The sequence below is a fragment of the Melospiza melodia genome, chromosome 1 (genome assembly GCF_035770615.1).
Source record: "Melospiza melodia melodia isolate bMelMel2 chromosome 1, bMelMel2.pri, whole genome shotgun sequence".
Classification (NCBI taxonomy): Eukaryota; Metazoa; Chordata; class Aves; order Passeriformes; family Passerellidae; genus Melospiza; species Melospiza melodia.
Window position 1 is genome coordinate 155,896,633 of NC_086194.1, and position 19,368 is coordinate 155,916,000.

The 19,368-nt window shown below is 40.0% G+C and overlaps 1 protein-coding gene across 1 annotated transcript; it reads right to left on the minus strand.

Moving 5' to 3' along the window:
* Nucleotides 1–473: 473 nt before the first annotated feature.
* On the minus strand, nt 474–14,003 carry LOC134427276 (carbonic anhydrase 3-like). Its single transcript, XM_063172983.1, has 7 exons — nt 13,923–14,003; nt 13,647–13,844; nt 10,138–10,256; nt 8,041–8,133; nt 6,337–6,402; nt 3,886–4,041; nt 474–2,700 (listed from the first exon to the last, which is right to left on the minus strand). Exons 1-7 carry the CDS (start codon nt 13,957–13,959, stop codon nt 2,581–2,583), a joined length of 789 nt encoding a protein of 262 aa, XP_063029053.1. The 5' UTR covers nt 13,960–14,003; the 3' UTR covers nt 474–2,580.
* Nucleotides 14,004–19,368: the final 5,365 nt, after the last annotated feature.

The window sequence follows — 19,368 nt, forward strand, 5'->3', positions numbered from 1 at the left end:
TTTTTGTGTAGTAATAGTTTGAAGAGATAATGGCATCAGAGGAGATGCATGAGGAAGCAATATAAATTTCAGACTGTATTTTCCTTTTTGCCAACATACAAACCAAATGTTGATTGTTGGAACCAAAACCACTATTTCAGTAGTTCATAAACTTCTATTGTACCTTTGTACCTTTCAAAAGCAGTGGAGGAAATATGCAAACCAAGCAATGTGCACTCATTGTCTGCTTTGCAGGCAATTATTCTTTAACAAGTTTGTGTGCTTCAAAAGTATAAACTAATCAAGAGTTTTCAGAATTATGTAACATTTCAGCTAACTGATGTGCTTCTTTTCCTAAACTCCAACAGCTAAAAAGTACTAAAATGTCTGTTCCCCTTGGATTACAAGCATATGTATCAAAGAAAGGAGCAGCAAGGTTTTCTACTAAGTTTTTGCTACTTTCAGTCATCACTTAGCATAAAAACAGCAATCAATTTATTTTTTTATGTAAGTCAATTTATTTATTCTCTCAAGACATAAAAGCAGTTATTTCAAGTGCAGACAACTAACCTTGTTTTATTGCTTCAATAACAAGAGATTAAAACATCACAGTCAATGGCTTTTAGGTCGAAAGACTCAAACCCTTGTCTCAGTTGTGTTAAAATTTTCTCATCACCAAGATCAACCTCATATGCATGTGAGAAGGCATTTTGCACATAAGAAATATGTCAGTAGAAAAAAATTGTTGCTTATGAGCTTTCTGTAGTAACATTTTTATGTGTTGAGAAGATTTACAGATCCAAAGTTTCAAGAAGATCTAAGGGACTCCTAAAATCAATACCTTTACAAGTGCTGCACTCATAATATCAAAAGCTGATCTTCTGATAAAATCAAGCCAGTGCCAAAACATTTGTAAACAGGATTCAATCAATACTTCAGTTTCTACTCACATAAACTTAATTTTTTAAAAGAAACTGCTTTATACTAAGCAAAATACAATCCTAATACAATCCTAATAAACTAAAATACTAACTTTCAATGGGAATTTAGTATTCCTTAGAACAATTCTAAATGAATAAAAAGGATCTAAATCTGCCCTCAGTTTAATTTCTGGGTTCTCACTGAATTGTACTGGTAATAACAGCAGAATTTGTCCAGTGTTGCCCATTCATTACTTCCCTGTTGGAGCACCCTTTTTTGTAATAAAGTGAAAGTGAAATAATTAAGACAAACTGGGAAATGCCTGTTCCAGCCATTTGTAGTCTGGTTTTTTTCAGACTTTGACATATCCCTCATAAATGCTGCTGTGAACATGTTTGTGGCAACATCTCCAGAAGAACACCCACTGCTACCTACAGTACCATTCCTATGAGTTACAGGAACACAGAGAACCCAGAAGCTGCCCGTGCAGTGGGATTTATATATGCACCACCTTTGACCATCCAATCTCCTCTATGTCCAATACTGAATAATCACCTGGGTGTTGGATATAATGTATATCTTTATTCACATGATCTCTGTGTGGGTTCAACCTAGATGGTACTTGTACTCTGAAATGATGAAGTGTGCATGATGAAGGACAGGGGAAGTTGATATAGATGTTTCTGTCTGCCAGTGATTCCTTACTTGGATCTTATTTGAAAACTGATGTGTCTCCCCACAAAGGAACTGAGCCAAACAGAATCCATTTATATTCTCCAGCTACAGAGTCAAATAAACAAACACTTAGGTGACTTAATCTGGATTTATCCCAAGTGACACATATGAATCATCCAGAGAGATCCTTTCCATATGCAACAAAATCCCTAACAGGCAAACTATTAAGGTGTCAAATATAGAAAGCAGGCAAAGCACCAAAAATCCATCATTCTGGGAGATAACATGGAGCAGCAGAAGAAAGGCACTTCTCCCTCAGCAGTACTAAAGTTGATATGCTAAATAGAAGGCAATATGATACCAGCAGGACTCCACACTGGGTGGGTGAAGAGCAGGATATGCTGAAGACAGCAAATGCTGAAATGACAGCAAAGTCTCTTTTCTTCTTCACTCAGAAACTGAGTGTGCCTGATTTTACCCTCAGACCACTAATCTAATCTTGGATAAAAAACTATGAACAAGACAGGGAAGGGAAAATCTGGTATGTTAAAAGGGTACTTATTCTTTGGATGTCTCCTCTGAGGGTGGGGTGTCTGAGCAAGATCACAGTGCAGACAGGCATTTCCCTCCTGTTCATCTACCATTACTTCTGCTTTCCTGAACTACTGGTTATTTTTTTGCCTTATTATATTGCATTTGAACTTAATTTTAAATATTGAAACTGAGCCTGTTTTTCTTATAAGACTACAAGGCAGAGAAGTGACCATAAATGCTGAGGCATATTTGGTCAAGAATCATTACTTCTCACATTTGCTTATTATGTTTAGTATTTGTATACAGTATTCTTCTGCTTTTAAAAATAGATTTACTTTTACCACTCAGAATTTCAAACTGAGAAACACAGACTTGGATCCAGAGGAAAAGCAGTAGACAGCAAAAAACTAACTACACTTTTGTGATGTAGAGATTTTCTCACTCAGGTTCAGCAGAGTGAGACTTGAGATTTCACTTGAACGAGGCTCTCACTATCCTGCCCTTCAGGGGCTGCGGTGGGCGCCAGTTGTCAACAAGAGGGCTCACAGGTTCATTCTCAGAGTTCTTGGAAAGGCTACGGAGCTTTGCCATCTGCAAGGAAGAAAAATTCAAGTGTCCATGTGGAAGCACTGTAGACCTTACTCTAGAACAAACTCTGAGATGAAAAGGGAATTTTCTTGTGAAGTCACAAGCACACAATGACAACAACAGTCGCTAACGATGCTGGGATTAGTGATAAAGATTGCTGCAGCCCAGGAGCTGGCACTGTTTCTGTGGATCTTCACACTCTTCATCCACAGAGCAGTTCATCATCTGACCCTTGCCTGGGCTTCTTTTAGATTTTTCTCTGATTCACACCCATAGTGTGGAAAAAGAATAGGGCCTGCTCCCAGCTGGAGCTAGACAGCAGGCAAATACCTTGTGAAAATACAGCTATCTGTGAAGGAAGATCCAGACCTATGCCAGTGCAAGGCAGTGATAGAAAAAGCTGGTGCAGAAGTTTGTATTTTGATCTGTAAGGCAGAGATATGCCAACTGGATTATTAAATTGAATCATGAATTCAGCACTCAGCTGCTGTTATTCAAATTAACCTAATTTCAGTGTTGATAATTGTTGTTAATTGTTACCCTTTCATCCAAATGCAAAATAAATCTATTTTGAAAACAGCCATTTCAGTAGAAAGGATATACCCTGACTTGTGTTGCTGAAGCAGAAAGTGGTATAAATAGCCAAAATTTTTGACACAAGAACTAAAAATGTCACCTTATCCAGACAGGCTTTTTTTTTTTTGGTCTGTAAATGCAAGTGGTACATTAATTTGTATGAATGTTCAGGTTTGTAGGTTGTAGGTTGTTTGATCTTGCTCACTCAAAGCTTTTAAGAAGTCAACGCCTGGACCAGCAATTTCTTAAACTAGGAAAGCAGCAAAATATTAATCTCACTTTCCACTTAATTGTAAAGCACGTAGAATGAACTGAGACTTCCATGATGGCTGAATTTTGTGGCTAAGGCTCTGCCTTAGCAGGTTTTCTGGATCCCAAGAACACCACTGCTGAGGCTGTTCCAGGAAGGGTCCTGTTAGGGCACCTGATTCTCAGGGTCAGTTTCACAGCCCATTTCAACAGTCCATTCTGCAGGCAGTTTCTCACTGTCCGCAGCTAAAGATTCCCCTATCAAAAAGTGCAGGGTTACACAGGGCTTGCAAATCGTCACCCTGGCATACTGAGACACTGCTGGGAACTGGAAAAGGAGCAGCAGAGCTGGCTGGAGTTTACCTGATCTGAGCTGACTTCAATTGGCTCCCGCAGGAGAATCCAAGTGATGCACTCCTCACAGGGGGGTGTGGTGAATGAACCATGGTAGGTCCAGTAGTCACGAGATTTGGGGAAAAGAATTGAAGGATCAAAGTGCAGAAAAGGAGCCTCCTTTCCCTTAGGGAAACAAAACAATTCTCTGCAGTAAGTCTAGAGATCTGCATCTTAAAAGTCATCAGTATCTACGTTATTATAAAGGAAGCAATTAAATACCAAGATTCATGCAAGAAATCAATCTCCTTTTCTTCTTGTCAAGCACTATCCCAGCAATTAGTAATAACTGACATTTTGATTACATTCATAAATTAAAAGAAGTTACAAGCTGAATTGTGTGGGATTAAAGCAAACTAATTTTTACATTTTTCTATTCTGGAATTATCAAAATTGTGTTTTATTTTGGGCCATTGGGATAAAAGTTAAAGCCTGTGGCATTGCTGGAACTGTTACCCTTTTTATCCAACAGGATAGTGGCCAGGCATTTATCTCAGATTCCTTACAGTCTCCTCTTCTGTCTGGAGAAATTTAAATCTGCATCTCTCTCCTCCCAAGATTTTGCTCTAGTTATATATTCATGGTGACATACTCAGTCTTTTTGTTGGTGCTATTACACTTAGTAAAAAATTAAAATATTTCTTGTAAGAGTACTGGGTCCTAAATATCTTACAATTCAAGGTGATTACCACCAGACAAGGGAGAAAGCAGACATCAGACAACATTTCCTGCTAAGTCTGCCACCAAATAGGATTGTAACTCCACAGGACTGTGATGAGTATTCCTTGTTCCCTCTGGGCAACAAAAACTAACCAAGGAAATGCAGTTCATTTCTCTATTGATATTTTGGATACAGTTCTGGGAAGGAAGACATATTATTCCTATTTCCTTCTTCTATCATGGAGAATCTTCTCTAGATTAGAACAAACTGAGTGGCAGAAGCTGAAATTGTTTCCATGCATCATTGCACAAATTAAGAGTAGAAAGAGAGACTCCAATTGTACCCTCCTGAAAAGATTGTGCTGTAAGTTCAATATGAATTTGCAAATAAATTCACAAAATTGTGCTTTTTCAGTAAATAAAGTACAGTGACCAACTTCTTCACCTGTAATGCAGCAGAGCAATTGAAACTGCATGTGTGATAAATACACCAGCAACACCACCCATTAATCTTTCTGAAAATAAGTAATCTTGGGAAAATGTCTGTGATGACAGAAAATAAATAAGAAATAAAATACAATATGTGGTTCTTTGTATATGCACTTGTCTTTCTCTGCTTTAGTTCAACTGTTGCTTTTTCCAGAACTGCTACATGTAAATGGCCAAAAAAATGATATAGTCATTATGAGAGAAAGCCATAAAAAGAGATACCATTGACACATTGAGGCGGGGGCAAGGATAGGGTGAAAAAATAACCTTCAGTTGCCTCAGCAGAAACAACTTAATTGCATTTGAAAACTGTGTTGAAAAAATAAAATTAACATGACTCTTACAAAGGAGATAAGAGCTGTCAGGCTCAGACCTGCACATCAATGGCAGTACACACATACATGCAATAAATGCAAGGAATTCTGGCAAATCTGCAAGAAAATGCCAACAAATTTGGTGATCTGGTAACATGTTTAAGGTGAAATAAATAAAAAAAAAAACAGAAACAACAACTTTTAGTATTAGAATCACAAAGTTTATAATGAAGTATAATTGTTAAAGTACACCTAGAGATTAAGTTTATTGTAAATGATAATGCTAAGTGACAATAGATGCAATATTGCAGTTCTCTGCAAATAACTCCCTTCAGCAGCTGTATCCATGAAATAGATCCATGGATTGGTGCCTTAGATCATTAATTTAACTGAAAAACAGTTTGGAATGTATTTGCAATGCTATTTGAGCTAGTATCATAGGAAGAGAGAACTTAGGACCGGCCAGGAACTGCACCATGTAGTTCCTCTTATCAATACAGTTCCTTCTTAAAACTAGTAACATTTTTAATCTCCCTTACACTGACTGGGAGCCTGTTCCATAATTGCTACTAGTTTCTTCTCATTTTAGGCTAACTAAATTTCTGACTCTGCTATGTGCAATTTTTTTTGGCCACTGTTGTCTTCAAATTCAAAAAGCTTTTAATTTCTTCTTGGTATTGGCCCACTGGCATATTTTTTACAGAGCAGTACCAATAAGACTATTAACTATGTATGCAAGGATTGATAAAAAAATCACCTTCAACAAGAATAGTTGCAGAAGTGAGGAGTTAAATATTTAATTAAGCAAAAGAAAGTATCATGCCCCACAGTAAAATGTGTCATCTCTGGTGCTATGGTTTGGCATCAAAACTATGCCAAAATATGAATCTGAACTACTGATTCCTGCTTCTGTGGCTTTCCAGCTACATTATATCACAAAAAAAATTTGTTTTGATACCTTAGTCTTAATGTTTTCAATTTCTTCAAGAATTCTCTTCATTTCTGGTTTGGGAGTTTGCCCAACCTGTAATGCAAAGCACAAATCCTGTATGTTTTTCATCATGTTCCACAGTATTTGAAAGAGATTCAGCACATCCCATCTGCCACATTAGGCAGCAGCAGTCTCAGAGAATCCAGTAGGGACTGACAGAAAATTATGTGTTCAGAGAACATCCAAAATAGCAGACTCCAGTGGCTGGCTTTGCAATTTGGACATGTGCTGAAGGATGCTAGAAGGCATCACGCCTGTCTGAGGAATGTGCTGCACACTCAGTGTCACTACCCAGGGCTTAGCCCTTGGCTCCTGCTTCAAAAGAAACCCCCAGCCACCGTGGGATGTCTGAGCACTTGGCAAAGTCTTGATAGCCTGAAGGGCTGCAGTTCCTGCAGACACTTCATCCTGCAGCACGCACGCACACAGATCAGACTTGATGCAAGACATGTAATGAATTAATGTCTAGATGACCTCAAGCTATAAGGTAGAGGGGTAACTTTATAGCTTGTATTCATGACATTTAGTACTTGCAAAAGCTTTGACTTCCCAGAAGAGTGAAGGCAGTATGAGTAAGATGTACAGTTATTGCCATGTCTTGTTCCAAAATCGATTAACTTCAATTTCTCAGAAGGCAATTCAATCCTGTTTTAGTAGTATCCCAAAACCCAGTAATGGAAAATGACAAATTCAGAGAAAAACAACCACTCCTTCATCAAAGAGCAAGAAGGAAACAGGGAAAGAGGGCCAGAGAAGACAATGATACTACTTACTTTTCAAGATCTTTTAGCTGACCTTATCATGGTTAATAGGAATATAGTGGTGTGCTTTTTAAGTTGTGTTTGACAACATAAAGCTTTAGCCTAAAATAGACCAAAAGGAATGACAAAAGAATTGAAAGACATAGCATAGGGGAGAATCTGGACAGGTGCTGACCTTCAATTTTGACTAACCACAAGAGAAAAGGTCAGGTTGGCTCACAGTGTAATAGAATTAAAACAACACTGCATCCACTCTGTCCAGGGACACTGTAGCAAAATTAATTACATCCACTTGCTCTTGCTTTTACAAATGCCACTTACTAGTGATAAAACAATAAAAGGACACCTCTTCCCTGATGTGTTCAAGCTGAAATGCCCACCTGCAGCTGAATGGACTGAAGTTTCTGTACTTTATCACTATTAGGCTGTGTGCCCGTTAGCATTTCTCAATGTCCTAGACCACATGTAGATCTGATACAAGGATTACTTTCTTTCTGTTGAGTTTATAAAAAATCGATCTGAAAATACTGGTGCAGTATTATTTTGTTTAAAAATTTCTCTATTTCAAGGTTAGAATGTTGAGTGGTCTTATTTTACCATCAATTCTTTCTTTTTGGAGTAGGTTCATTGAATTCATTTTGATTCCTAGCTTGTGTGGGAATCAATGAGAGACCAGAGAAGGGAATCAGTCAACATAACCTTGCTGACAGGCAGATACAACACCTGCTAGCAGCCAAAAGACACAAAAGATGAGAGGAAACACTCAGCCTATGCAGACCCTCCTCCTCACCCAGTCCACACCACAGGAAAAGGCTGCAGTGCAGGAAAAAACAATGGTAACATTTCCCCTGGCACTAGAGAAAGAGGAAAAATACAAAAAAATTACAAAGACTGAATATTTGCTACTTACTTTCAGAAAAATTCCCACAACAGCTACACCATCAGGTTGTTTTAAAGCTCCAGCAAAATTACCGTGTTTTGGGTTCCAGTGCACCATATGTAACTGAAATCATAATTAAAAATCAGTTAACTAAAAATCAGTTAAACCTCAGTTTTAAATACAAGAAATTGTCAACAGCACAATCTTCACTTTAAATTAAATTAAGAAAATATTCTGGTACACAGTAAGTAAAGGAATGGACATGAAAAAGAAAACTCAATGTAAGTATTTCTTACTGCTGTTCCCATGCTTTTATATGCTTTTGCTTTCCATAAAGCATTGCTTTGCATCTAATTGAAGCATAGAACAAAGAAAATTGAGTTTACCACATAATATCAGACAATGCAACTATAAATAGTTTAATCCAAGCACATGACATGCACACATGCAGTGCATAAAACACCTACTGACATGCACTTCATCTCAAGTACATTTTTAGATCTTCAGGTTATGCAGATGTCAGCTCAGGGATTTACACTGGGTTGTATGTAACGCATACGTTATTGGTTTGTACCTCTTACTACTGTCAGCACATTGTACTGGAAGGGAGTGGGGATATAATCTGACATTTCTTTCTCATATCTACTGTGGGATATAATGTGCCTTTTTTCCCTCATATTTACTTTCAACAATGCTGTATTCTCAGGATATATTTCAAAATTTTCAAAAAATTTGAAAAATATTTTCAAAAAATATTTCAGAAAATCCCTGTCCAGAAAATCTCTAGCTCATGCATAAAGCTCTAGCAGTGTGCAACCTCAGATTAAGGTGCATTGGAACACAGTCATATGGGGGAAAAGAAAGTATTTTTTAAAAGTTTATTTAAAGTAACAAAAAAAAAATTGTCTTGAATATGAATGAATCTATAGTTCTCTGTTTCTTTTCTCTTGAGAATAAGGATTTCAATGCTAAGGATAAAGCTGGAGCAACCATATATCTTTGGTTGCAATGTAGCCACTGGAGCAACCATATATCTTTGGTTGCAATGTAGCCAAAGTACATATATTCCAGGCTTTCTTCCCCCATCAATGAGTACTGCTAACAAAAGTAAGATAAAAATCTGCGCTTGAACTAGCCAAGAAATAGTTTGAGGAAGCAGATTTTCTTCTCTTTGGTTGACCACAGAAAGCAGAATACCAGCAAAGATTAGCTGTGGTTAAGGAACAGAAAAAAAATCCTAAGCCATCACCGCAGTCCTCTCTGCAATGTCTGCGCACATTGACCCTGAAAATATCTGCCTCAGTTTTGTCCTGTGAGAGGTGGGCAAAGCTTCTCCAAGCTCTGGGCCTTGAGAGTGTAGCTGGAAGGCAGGAAAACAGCACTGCAGGATTTTTGTGGGCATAGGTATGTATTTTGAGCCTGTTCTCAAATAAGGTGGAGGAAGGAGGCAGCCTTTGCTCACAATTCTCTACCCTCAATAGCTAATTCACTTACATTTAGGACCTGAAAAAAATCTTCAGGGTCTAAAGCATTCATGAAATTTAACAAATTAGGACAACAGCCCTGCAGTGGTTTACATAAAAAAGATTAAAAAACAAATAAACAAAACCCAAACATATTTTCTGTGGTTCCTGAAAAGAAACCCAGCTATTTTAAAGCTGAGATGTTCAGAAACTAAAACATGTTCTGAACCAGTTTTAAGACGGATCTGATTTTGAATGTCAGCTTATCAAATGTGATTTTGGTGAGTTTTTCTATTCGTTTGAAACTAACTTGGTAACTCAAGCTATACCAGAAATGACTAAAAGCCAAAAAAACCCTTCAGCAGCTCTTCCTATTTGGAAATAACAGATTGCTTCGTCGGAAATATTTTTGAAACATTGTAAAATAGCAGCAATAAACTCTGGCGTGAAGAAATCCGTGTTAGTAGATACTTGCAGGGATGCATTTGTTGGCGGATGCGACTTTATCCCACTGCATGTTAAGCAGCATGCGCGAGTTTCACAGGCGCAGAAAAATCAGTGGCTAAACACTTCCAAGAGGGAGCATGGTTAAAGCGTTCAGATGCGAAACCAGTCGAATTCCAGCGCGGAGCGCCGCTGTTGGAGCTGTTGGAGCCCGCCCTACCTCTGCCGCGTACTTGACGCCGTCGATGACGTGCTCGGAGCCGTGCTGGTCGCAGGAGCCCCAGTGCAGGTGCAGCTGGCGCAGGCGGTAGGCGCCGCTCAGCGGGCCGCCCCTCAGCACTGCATGGGGGACACGGCGGCGTCAGCCCCGACACCGGCACCGACACCGGCACAGCCACCGATACCGACACCGCCACAGCCACCGACACCGATACCGACACCGCCACCACCCCGCGGCTCCCTCCTGCAGCCAGCACGCTCGCCACTTTACGTGGCTGAGGCTAAATTGTGTTATCGGGAGTTCTGTTCCATGGGAAAACTGTGAGTCAAGCACAGAGTCAAACCCCAGCTGCCCAACCTTCCCTTTTCTCCTGGCAAGTGGACGCACTGCGGTTCCTGGTATGGAGAGAGAAGGGGTGTTCACAGGTGATTCTTGTTAAGAAAGGGTCTTTTAAAGAAAGATTAGTGTTAGGGCCATTAAATTAACCAAAAGGTGCTTCAGAAAGTATTTCCAGTCCATGACTGGCATATTTTTTACAGGTCACCTTGTGCTGCCCAAGGTATATCCGTTAAAGCTTTCTAATAAGTACCTACTTTATTCTTTAGCTCCGTCTAGTGTCTACTCTAGGTCAGCCTTCACAAGGCATCAACACAATGGTTACACATAGTTAGCTGTTTCTAAAAACATATTAAAAATTTAAAATTATCTATTTCTTGGAAGTGAGGGAAGACAATAAAGTTTAGGTCAAGTGAGTTAGAAAATTGTTCTTGAGTCACCAAAAAGGGAAATGAAGTAGCTGTTACTTCTGCTGTGCTTAGCCAAATAATGCTGACCATGCATCAGTCTGACAGTTGACATCAACTCTGACTTTCAAAACATCACACCTGCTCTTTCAGCCTGGAGATTCTTTTGAGCAGGGACTGCTTAGAGGATAAGCTCTCAAATGTATTTTTCATTCATTACCTAAGGTTGGAATGAGTCGTGTTTCCTTACACAGAAAGCTGATAATGTAGTTCACAACTGCAGTGCCAGAAGGCCTTGTTTAAATAGCATTCAAGTTTGAACTTCTACCAATAGCTTTGAAGTTCAAAGTTAACATTGAAATCCTCTTTTGCCCAATGGTCTCAAATGAATTCTTGATATCCTACAAGTTGGAATACCTATACAGAGCAAATGTTTAACTTTGCAGTTTCCCTTTTTAGTTGTTAGGTGTCACAACCATCAAGAGGAGGGACAGAAGAAAAACACTGTTGAGACTTAAGCATGTAGTTCCTCTTACTTTACTTCTTTACTTTGTTCATACATAAATAATCATAATTCAGTATAGTATTGAGTAATATATTGAGTAATATTGAGCAAAACTTCTGTAGAAGCCTTCAATGGAAAAATACTTGTTATTATTTGACCTTCTAATATAGGACAAAAAAAGGCATAGAATCTAAGGCCCAACTCCTCAAAAGGATTTGGTTGCCATTTTACAGTGGAATCAATGGGAGGCAGGAGTTCACTTTATGTGATCTACCTACGTTTAAAAGCTAAGTCAGTGTAAGGTTTGGAAACTCATTTACCACTCATTTCTAACAGGTTGCCCTTTCCAGAGCTAAAATACTGTGAAGAACTTGAAAACATCCCTTCATAACAGCATACAAATCTCTCTAGCATAAAACCAAATCTTTCTGACATTCAAATACTTCCATGTGTTTGGAAAAAAAATTATCTTCAACTATATTTCTTTTTCCAATTTAAATGGAATCTGTAACTGTTGCTTATCCTCATCTCTTAGCACTGCAGAAGCCAAAAAATGAAGGTAGTAAAGTGGTATTTCAGAACTGTCAAGCATTGTATTTGATTCTGATCAGACATGTGCCTATGAAACAACTGAGTCTAAATTACTGCCCAGCAACGTGCAGAAGGTAAGGGCAGCCAGGAGTGACTGCACACACTGGAGCAACAGAAGTGACTGGGAGGGGAGAGACAGGGAGGAAGAGTAAGGAAGGTGATTTAGAGGAAGCGCTGCACCAAGGGCTGCCTTTGGTTTGGCCAAACTGGAAGCAGTCAACTTCTTGAGCAGCCTAAAACATTTCAGCCTCTAGGAAAGACGCTGTAAAGATAGAACAGAGCCACCATGTGAAAATGTTCATTACCAATTTCATTCCCATGCTTTCAGTGATGGCATTCATTTTATGCAGAGCTTTTGGAGGGCATTCTGGCTTTTAAACAGAACTTGTAGATAGTGACAGGGCAAAGAAGAATGTCTTCAAACTGAAAGGGAGTATGGTTACATTGGATATTAGGAAGAAATTTTTTAGTGTGAGGTTGATGAGGTACTGGAACAGGTTGCATGAAGAAGCATGGATGCTCCATCCCTGGAAATGTTCAAGGCCAGGCTGGATGCATCTTTAGGATCCTGGTCTAGTGGAAGGTGGTGATGAGGGAATGATCGGAACTAGATGATCATTAAGGTCACTTCCAATCCCAACCATTCTGTGTTTCTATGGTAATAAAAGTGCAATTTATGAGGCCGCTGTGTAGAAACTGTGCTAATGAATACTAAAGGACCATAAAAATACACAACTTAGGGACAGTTCTCATTCTAAATAGTTGAGATTCCGTCTGAGAGACATGGAACAATAACAAGCAGCTGCAATGATAAATAAAGAAATCCAGGAAAAAAGGGGACCATTAAGATAAGCAGGAAAGTGATCTTTCAATGTACTATGGATATATTTCATTAGTGATATAGCTGACTACGAACAAAATCTCAATACAAGTGCAATCAAAGCAGATGCACAAAAATACAAAGGAAAGTAGCTGCTTTCCATTAATTAGATTGCTTTCCTTCTTGGTGAAGGATGAATCAATACTGCATGCTTTTGAGATGTCTTTGCATTATATGATATTGTGAATTTATTATTCATTTTGACAGTTGTTGCCTGTCTGCATCCAGAGCTACACAGATAGAGCTCTGCAATCAAGTTTTGAACAATTTAATTTAGATCTATGAGATTGCTTGCTCTCAATTAAATAACAAAGCTGTTTCACAGTTTTCCAGAAACTATAAAATGGTATTTACATAAATGCTATTTTCATAACTTTTTCAGGCTTTGAAGTACCTGAAGAATTGCCATGCAGAAGAAATCAAGATCATAGTCAGCAGAAATGCATATACAAGTTTTTGGTTTACAAAGTGCCTCAGAGCTTTCTAAACCCCTCTGAGCCCCACTCTTGTCCCTTACACAAACCCTGAAGATGTGGTGTCTGTGTGGAAGGACGTGACATAGGGAGAAGTCCACCATCCAGCAGAGTCTGTATTTCAGGAGCTCCCCTGCAGCTAACAGCCTTTCTGTCCCCCTTCAGATCCACCAGAATAAACTCCCAGAGCACATTTTTTACGTTCCCAAGTGACTTTTCTCTGCTGGCCTGCACAAGCTGGATACTAAAGGATGCTTTTGATACCCGGCGCTTTGCAAACCTTGATCCCTAACAACCCTCAAAAAATACAAACCGACCTGATCGATCAAAAGTGTCGTCGAAGACGACGCGGCAGGTGCGCCCGTTGTTCAGGATGGTTTTCGCAGCCCCGGGGTCATAGCTGGCGTGCCAGGAGGAGAGAGAGGAGTCGTGCTGCACATCCTTGCTGTTGATCTCAATGGGCGACTGCTTGTCGCCCTTGGCCAGGGGGTAGTTTTCGTGCCAGCGCTCGGGTCCTGAGGGACAAAGACACAGAATTGTCGCCCCTGCTCAGCCGGGCCGTGCTGGCCCCGCGGTTCCCCGAGCCCGCTCACCGTTGTCGCTGTCGTAGCCCCACACGGACTGGGCCATGGTGCCGCCGCCCGCGCCCCGTCCCGCTGCCCCGGTGCCCCCCTCCCGGCCCGGGGCTTTTATAGAGCGCCGCGGCCTCGCGTCCTCCCCGCGGGGCTGGGCAGGGCAGGGCAGGGCTGGGCGCGGGCCAGAGCCGCCTTCCCCCCGGGGGAGGCCGGGGGCTGCCGGCGGGACCCCGCGGCTCCCTCCGCGCCCGCCCCGCTCAGGCCGGGACACAGCGAGCCGGGCCCGGGGCCGTGGGTCCCCGCTCGGGGGAGCAGAGCTGCCCGGAGCGCCCAGCGGCTGCTGCAGCGCACGGAGGGAGCTCGGTCCGTGAGGCAGCCCCGGGGATTCGGGACGGGCTCCCAGGGCGGGCAGGCTCCCCCGCTGCCGCTTCCCCGCTTTCACAAATGCTCCCGTGCAACAGCTCAGCCAGGCCCTGTGTCTGCCTGGAAGGATGTCTCACAGCCTGCAAAACCACCGAGCAAAGGGACACGATGGCAGCCCCAAGGAGGCCATTGCAGACCATTGGCTCAAGTTTGGGTTTGATGTTGTCCAGTCAGTTCTTCAAACAGGGAGCTTTACACAGAATATATTTCTCGTGTTAGGCAACTTAGCGGTGGGTATTTTAGTCAGGAGAGCATTTGGTTTTCAGATGATGGGGAGTTAGTGACTATGTGGTTGTGTTATTTGGCTTTGTCTGCACATCTATTTTGGACACTCAGAGCTTTTCTCTCAAATGCCAGCTTCACTGTGATCTCCCATAGCTTTGTCAGTCCCTCCTAACACTGCTGCAACTCTGTCTACCTTGAGCTAAAAACTCAAACTACAAAACTCCAACTAAATACTATTCCAAGATAAATATTTGAGAGTCAGTCAAGAAGCATCACAAACCATGGAGGTGCAGTGAACTTGTTCAAATGCTCCTTGTACCTATCAGCACTGTAATGCAGTATGGAAATAAACCTGCAGCTGTGAGAGGTTCTACCCTTTGTGTTGGTGAGGTACAAGAAAAAGGTTGAGAAGCTACAATATACAGAGCTTAGGACTAACTTGGTCCTATTTGATGTCCCAAAACCAGATGGAAGATAAAGTTTCCCCTTCTAGTTGTGCTTTGTAGCTAAACTAATAAATATCTAAATATGGACTTTGTTTAGCATAACTAAAATTGCTTTATTAAATTTGTTTAGTAATTACTTCTTCTCTGAATATAATCATAAGTAAACATCCTTAGTCCTTTGAGTCAAAGGTTGGACAAGGTGTCTCACTTAGGAATCTACATTTGAGAAAATTTCTGTAGTGATGTACATAGTATTTTTACATAGAGAAGATACATCAAATTGAAACTCGATGAACCTTAGCAACTCACACAAGATCCTTTTACTATCTTTAAAGGAACAGAGACGCATTCATCATCAAAGTAGCCTTCGAAACATAGTTCCTCATATCTTCTTTAGGTAGAATTCAATTAAGAAAATACAAGGAGGTGACTTGGGTACAATGGTATGGAAGAATACATGTTTTTGATTTCAAAAGAGAACTTTGGGACAAAAGAAAAAGAACCATTTTTTTTACTGTGTCATCAATCAAATGGATAATGTCACATTTGTTGGAAGGGCAGGCATGTACAATTGACACCTGTTGCAATTTTAATTCAGAAAGCTTAGACATTAATCCTTTTGAATTGGTTTTTACCTCATCTGCCTAGAGAGAAACACTTGTGAGTTCATAAAATTCTAATTGGAGCAGCTCATTTTCTGTCTGTATAAGCAGACAGATTTAGTGGACATGTTCATGGAAATCTCAGAGAGACTTCTAATCAACTTCATACACACAAAGAATGCTTATTTGAGCCCTTTGTGGAGGTGAGGAACATGATTTTTATTACACAGAAAAAGATGCAAGTCAGTTCTTCCCCTAGTATTTAAATTCATTTCTCCGTGTGAGAATTTTTACATTCTTCTTTATTAAAGAGTCCCATCCAACAGTGAAAGTCTTCATATTCTAGCTTTCCAGTGAGCTGGTCCTGTTGCACCCAGAGGAGCGTCTTTTTGTCAGCTACTGCACGTTGTGCCTTCCAGGCAGTAACTTACACACAAATGACAAATGTTGGTACTTGGAGTCAGCCCCAGGCACTGAGTCATCCCACAGTGTCTCACCAACTGCTTTCTTTTCCTGCTGCTTTCCTCGTCAAAGGTAGAGCAAAAAGCAAATGTAGTAGCATTATCTGCCTTAAGAGATAATCAGAATAACATTATTTTTGCATTCCTTAGGATCTACCTTTATTCTTTTCTTTTGATATTGTCTCAGAAATTCATTATTATCTAACTTGTAAAATGTTGCTTTTTCCAAGAAATAAACACTTCTGTCATATAAATGCCACTTTAATTAAGAAAAGGTCACACCTTCAAACATTTAAGAGTGGTATTATCTAGTGCATTCACAACTTTATTACAGTGATTTCTTTCTATTTTGTAAACTTTGGACATGTAAAAGCTATCAGCCATCTGAAATAGAAAAGGCAAGAGCATAACAAGTTCGATCTATACCATTCATAAAGTTCAGGATTTCAGTAATTACAGAAGTGGTCTTGCCCAAATCTGGCACTCAATCACAGAATCACAGTTGGGCACCTGATGATAACAGCTTATTCAAAAGATTATCAAAATAAGTAAAAATACCTAACTGTTGGATACCTAACACATAAGGTACTCTTCATCCAAAAGAAGAGTTTGTACATTTGTTACCTAAATGAAATTTGAAACAGAGGCTTCAGTACAAATAACACGCTACACCTGTGGAACACCATCTGTTGGATGTGCAGTTCAGATGCTGCATATGCTTCTGCTAAACAAAAAGCATAATCATGCTTATCTCACTTACAAAAATACCTTACCTTAAGTCAGAGAGTTTCTTTTTTGAGAATGGAAAGCAGGAATAAGAAGAGTCTGGAAAATGGCTCAGAGCCATGGCTTTACCCAGAGCACACAAAGCATGGACAAGAGAATGATGCATGGAAAAGTGACTGGCAGCACTTTTGAGGTCTGCCAGCCATGACTGACTTGGCCAATAACTTGAAATAACTAGAACAACCAAAATGCTGCTTCACCTCAGCGTGCCAATTTCCAGCTGTCTCCAGGAGCCAGCATGAGAGCTAGGAATGGCTGACTGTGAGGGGACACACAGAGGTAAATATTCCAGCTGCATGAAATTCAAAAATGTCTCTGCTCAAAGCTAAGGTTTTCCAAGTTTCACCATGCTCAGGGATATTTCCCATGGGTGATTTCATCCAAAGGGCTTTGCTGGAGCACAGAGTGTGCCCACATTCAGTACACTATTAAATGAGCAAAAGCATTTGCTCAGTGCCTGTGGCCAATCTAAATATAAAATATATTCTACTATATTTAATAGCTTGTGGAAGAAAACAGTACAACAAAAAGGAATCTGGTAATACACAGTATGGAAGGGGCAGCAGTGCTTTTTGACATATTGCACATTGCATGCCAGGCAGTGCAAGAAAAGCATGTCACTCAGTGCTTTTGATTGAGGGATGCCATGGTGGCATGCCACAGCCAAAAAGCCAAATTGTCATATGCCTCCACTGACATGCCATGCTATGGAAAACACTGTAGGAATGAATGGAAACCCCTACTGACAGCCAGATCTTACTGGAAGATCTGCCAAAGCAAAATAAGAATCATATTGGGTTAGTTTTGCTGGTTTTACACAAAATTAGGTTTTTAGCTACATTAACACTTTTATTTGTGTAGCACCTCTAGACAAAGATTAGGCAGACTTTTACTGCATCTTCCAGTTCAGAAGGTGTGTAACTCAGCAGTCTGCAGTTTGGACTTTAGGACCTTTCCCATCATCCTTCTGTTGTGGTTTAGAACATGCATACCATTTGCAAAACTTAATATTTAGTCTGCGAGATACAATAAACATGAAAATAATCCAGACTGTAGATTTAACAAAAGGAACAAAAAGATGAACAAGCTTTCCTTGTAGCAGTCTACTCAAATGAGCACAGATTGAGGGACAAGTACTAGCATTAAAAAAAGAAAAAAAGAGCAAATTTATTATTTATCACATACAAATCTGATACAACAAAAGTATAGTGTGTATTTCAGACATCTCTTCCAGATCTGAAAAACTAAACAGATAAACTCTGCAGGAATATGACTCTCCTCTTGATTCCCATAGGCTTTTCTTGTATGGCACTCACACTGAAATCCAAATCTGAGCTGGGCTGTCTACTTTTATATACACTGGCACAGTCTGACTTGAAATAATCCAGGTACAGGAGTTTGACCTGTACTGTTTGCTTTTATAAGGTTCATATGTGCCTGTTTGGAAATTCCAGCAGATTGGCAACTCTTCTATATTGAGGTAGAGTTTTATGTATGACCTTTATCTTGCATGATACTCTGGCAGTAGCATTTGCCTGGGAACAGTCCTAACCAGGCCACAGAAATGCTAACACGGCTGGAGGAGTTCAGAAAAGTTCTATAAGAGGCATCTCAACAAAATATATCATATAATTAATGATGCACCAAACCAGAAATACTTCATGCATATTTTCCAGTGAGATGCATCCTCCTCCAAGAGAATTTTATGAGAAAATCATGTGTTTCCAGCCCTTGAAATATGGTCTTTGCAGGCAGAAGAGTTTTCATCTCAAAGATATTTTCCAGAAATTCCGTGAGATGTGTGTTTCCCAGAGTTTTGAGAAAGTTAGTCCTTCTGAATCCATACAATTTGTGCTCCTTTGAAAGGTCAGAGCATAACATCCCATTTATCAATATCTGTGCTTCACTTCAATGGAGTCAACACTTCACTCTGAGACCACAAAGCACCTTTGAAAGAATCATCTGTCAATAACGAAAAGGTAACTGGATGTGTGTAAGTATAAACATTTTATGTGCATTGCAAGAGTAAGCAGTATGTAACAAAAAAGGACTCAGTATTAGGAAACCCATGCTTGTTACACTTACTGAGCAGCAGGTATTACCAGAAAAGAGGGGAAACAAAACTGTAACAAAAAGCCTTTAGTAACCTAGAAACAATATTGGCTGGGAGTGTTAATGTTCTTTCCAGAGCAGTGTAAGAAAACAACAAACTGATTCTATCATGAATTGACAGAAGCAGATTGAAAGAGTGATATGCAATGATCCTAAGATCTAATCTTTAAAAATCGATCTGGGGATACAATAATAGAGCAGTACCCCATTTTGCAGTTGGTAGTGCATTACAGTACATTACAGACAAAATCCTCAGATTCCATCTTCTGCATTCTAAGTCTCATTTATCTGAATTTATACTGATGGATCTTGATGGGCTCCAATGCAAGATTCAGCTTTCTCTATTAGAACCACATACACGCTTGGGCTATGGATTCTAAAATACATCTCTACTGGAAAGATGCCAGTG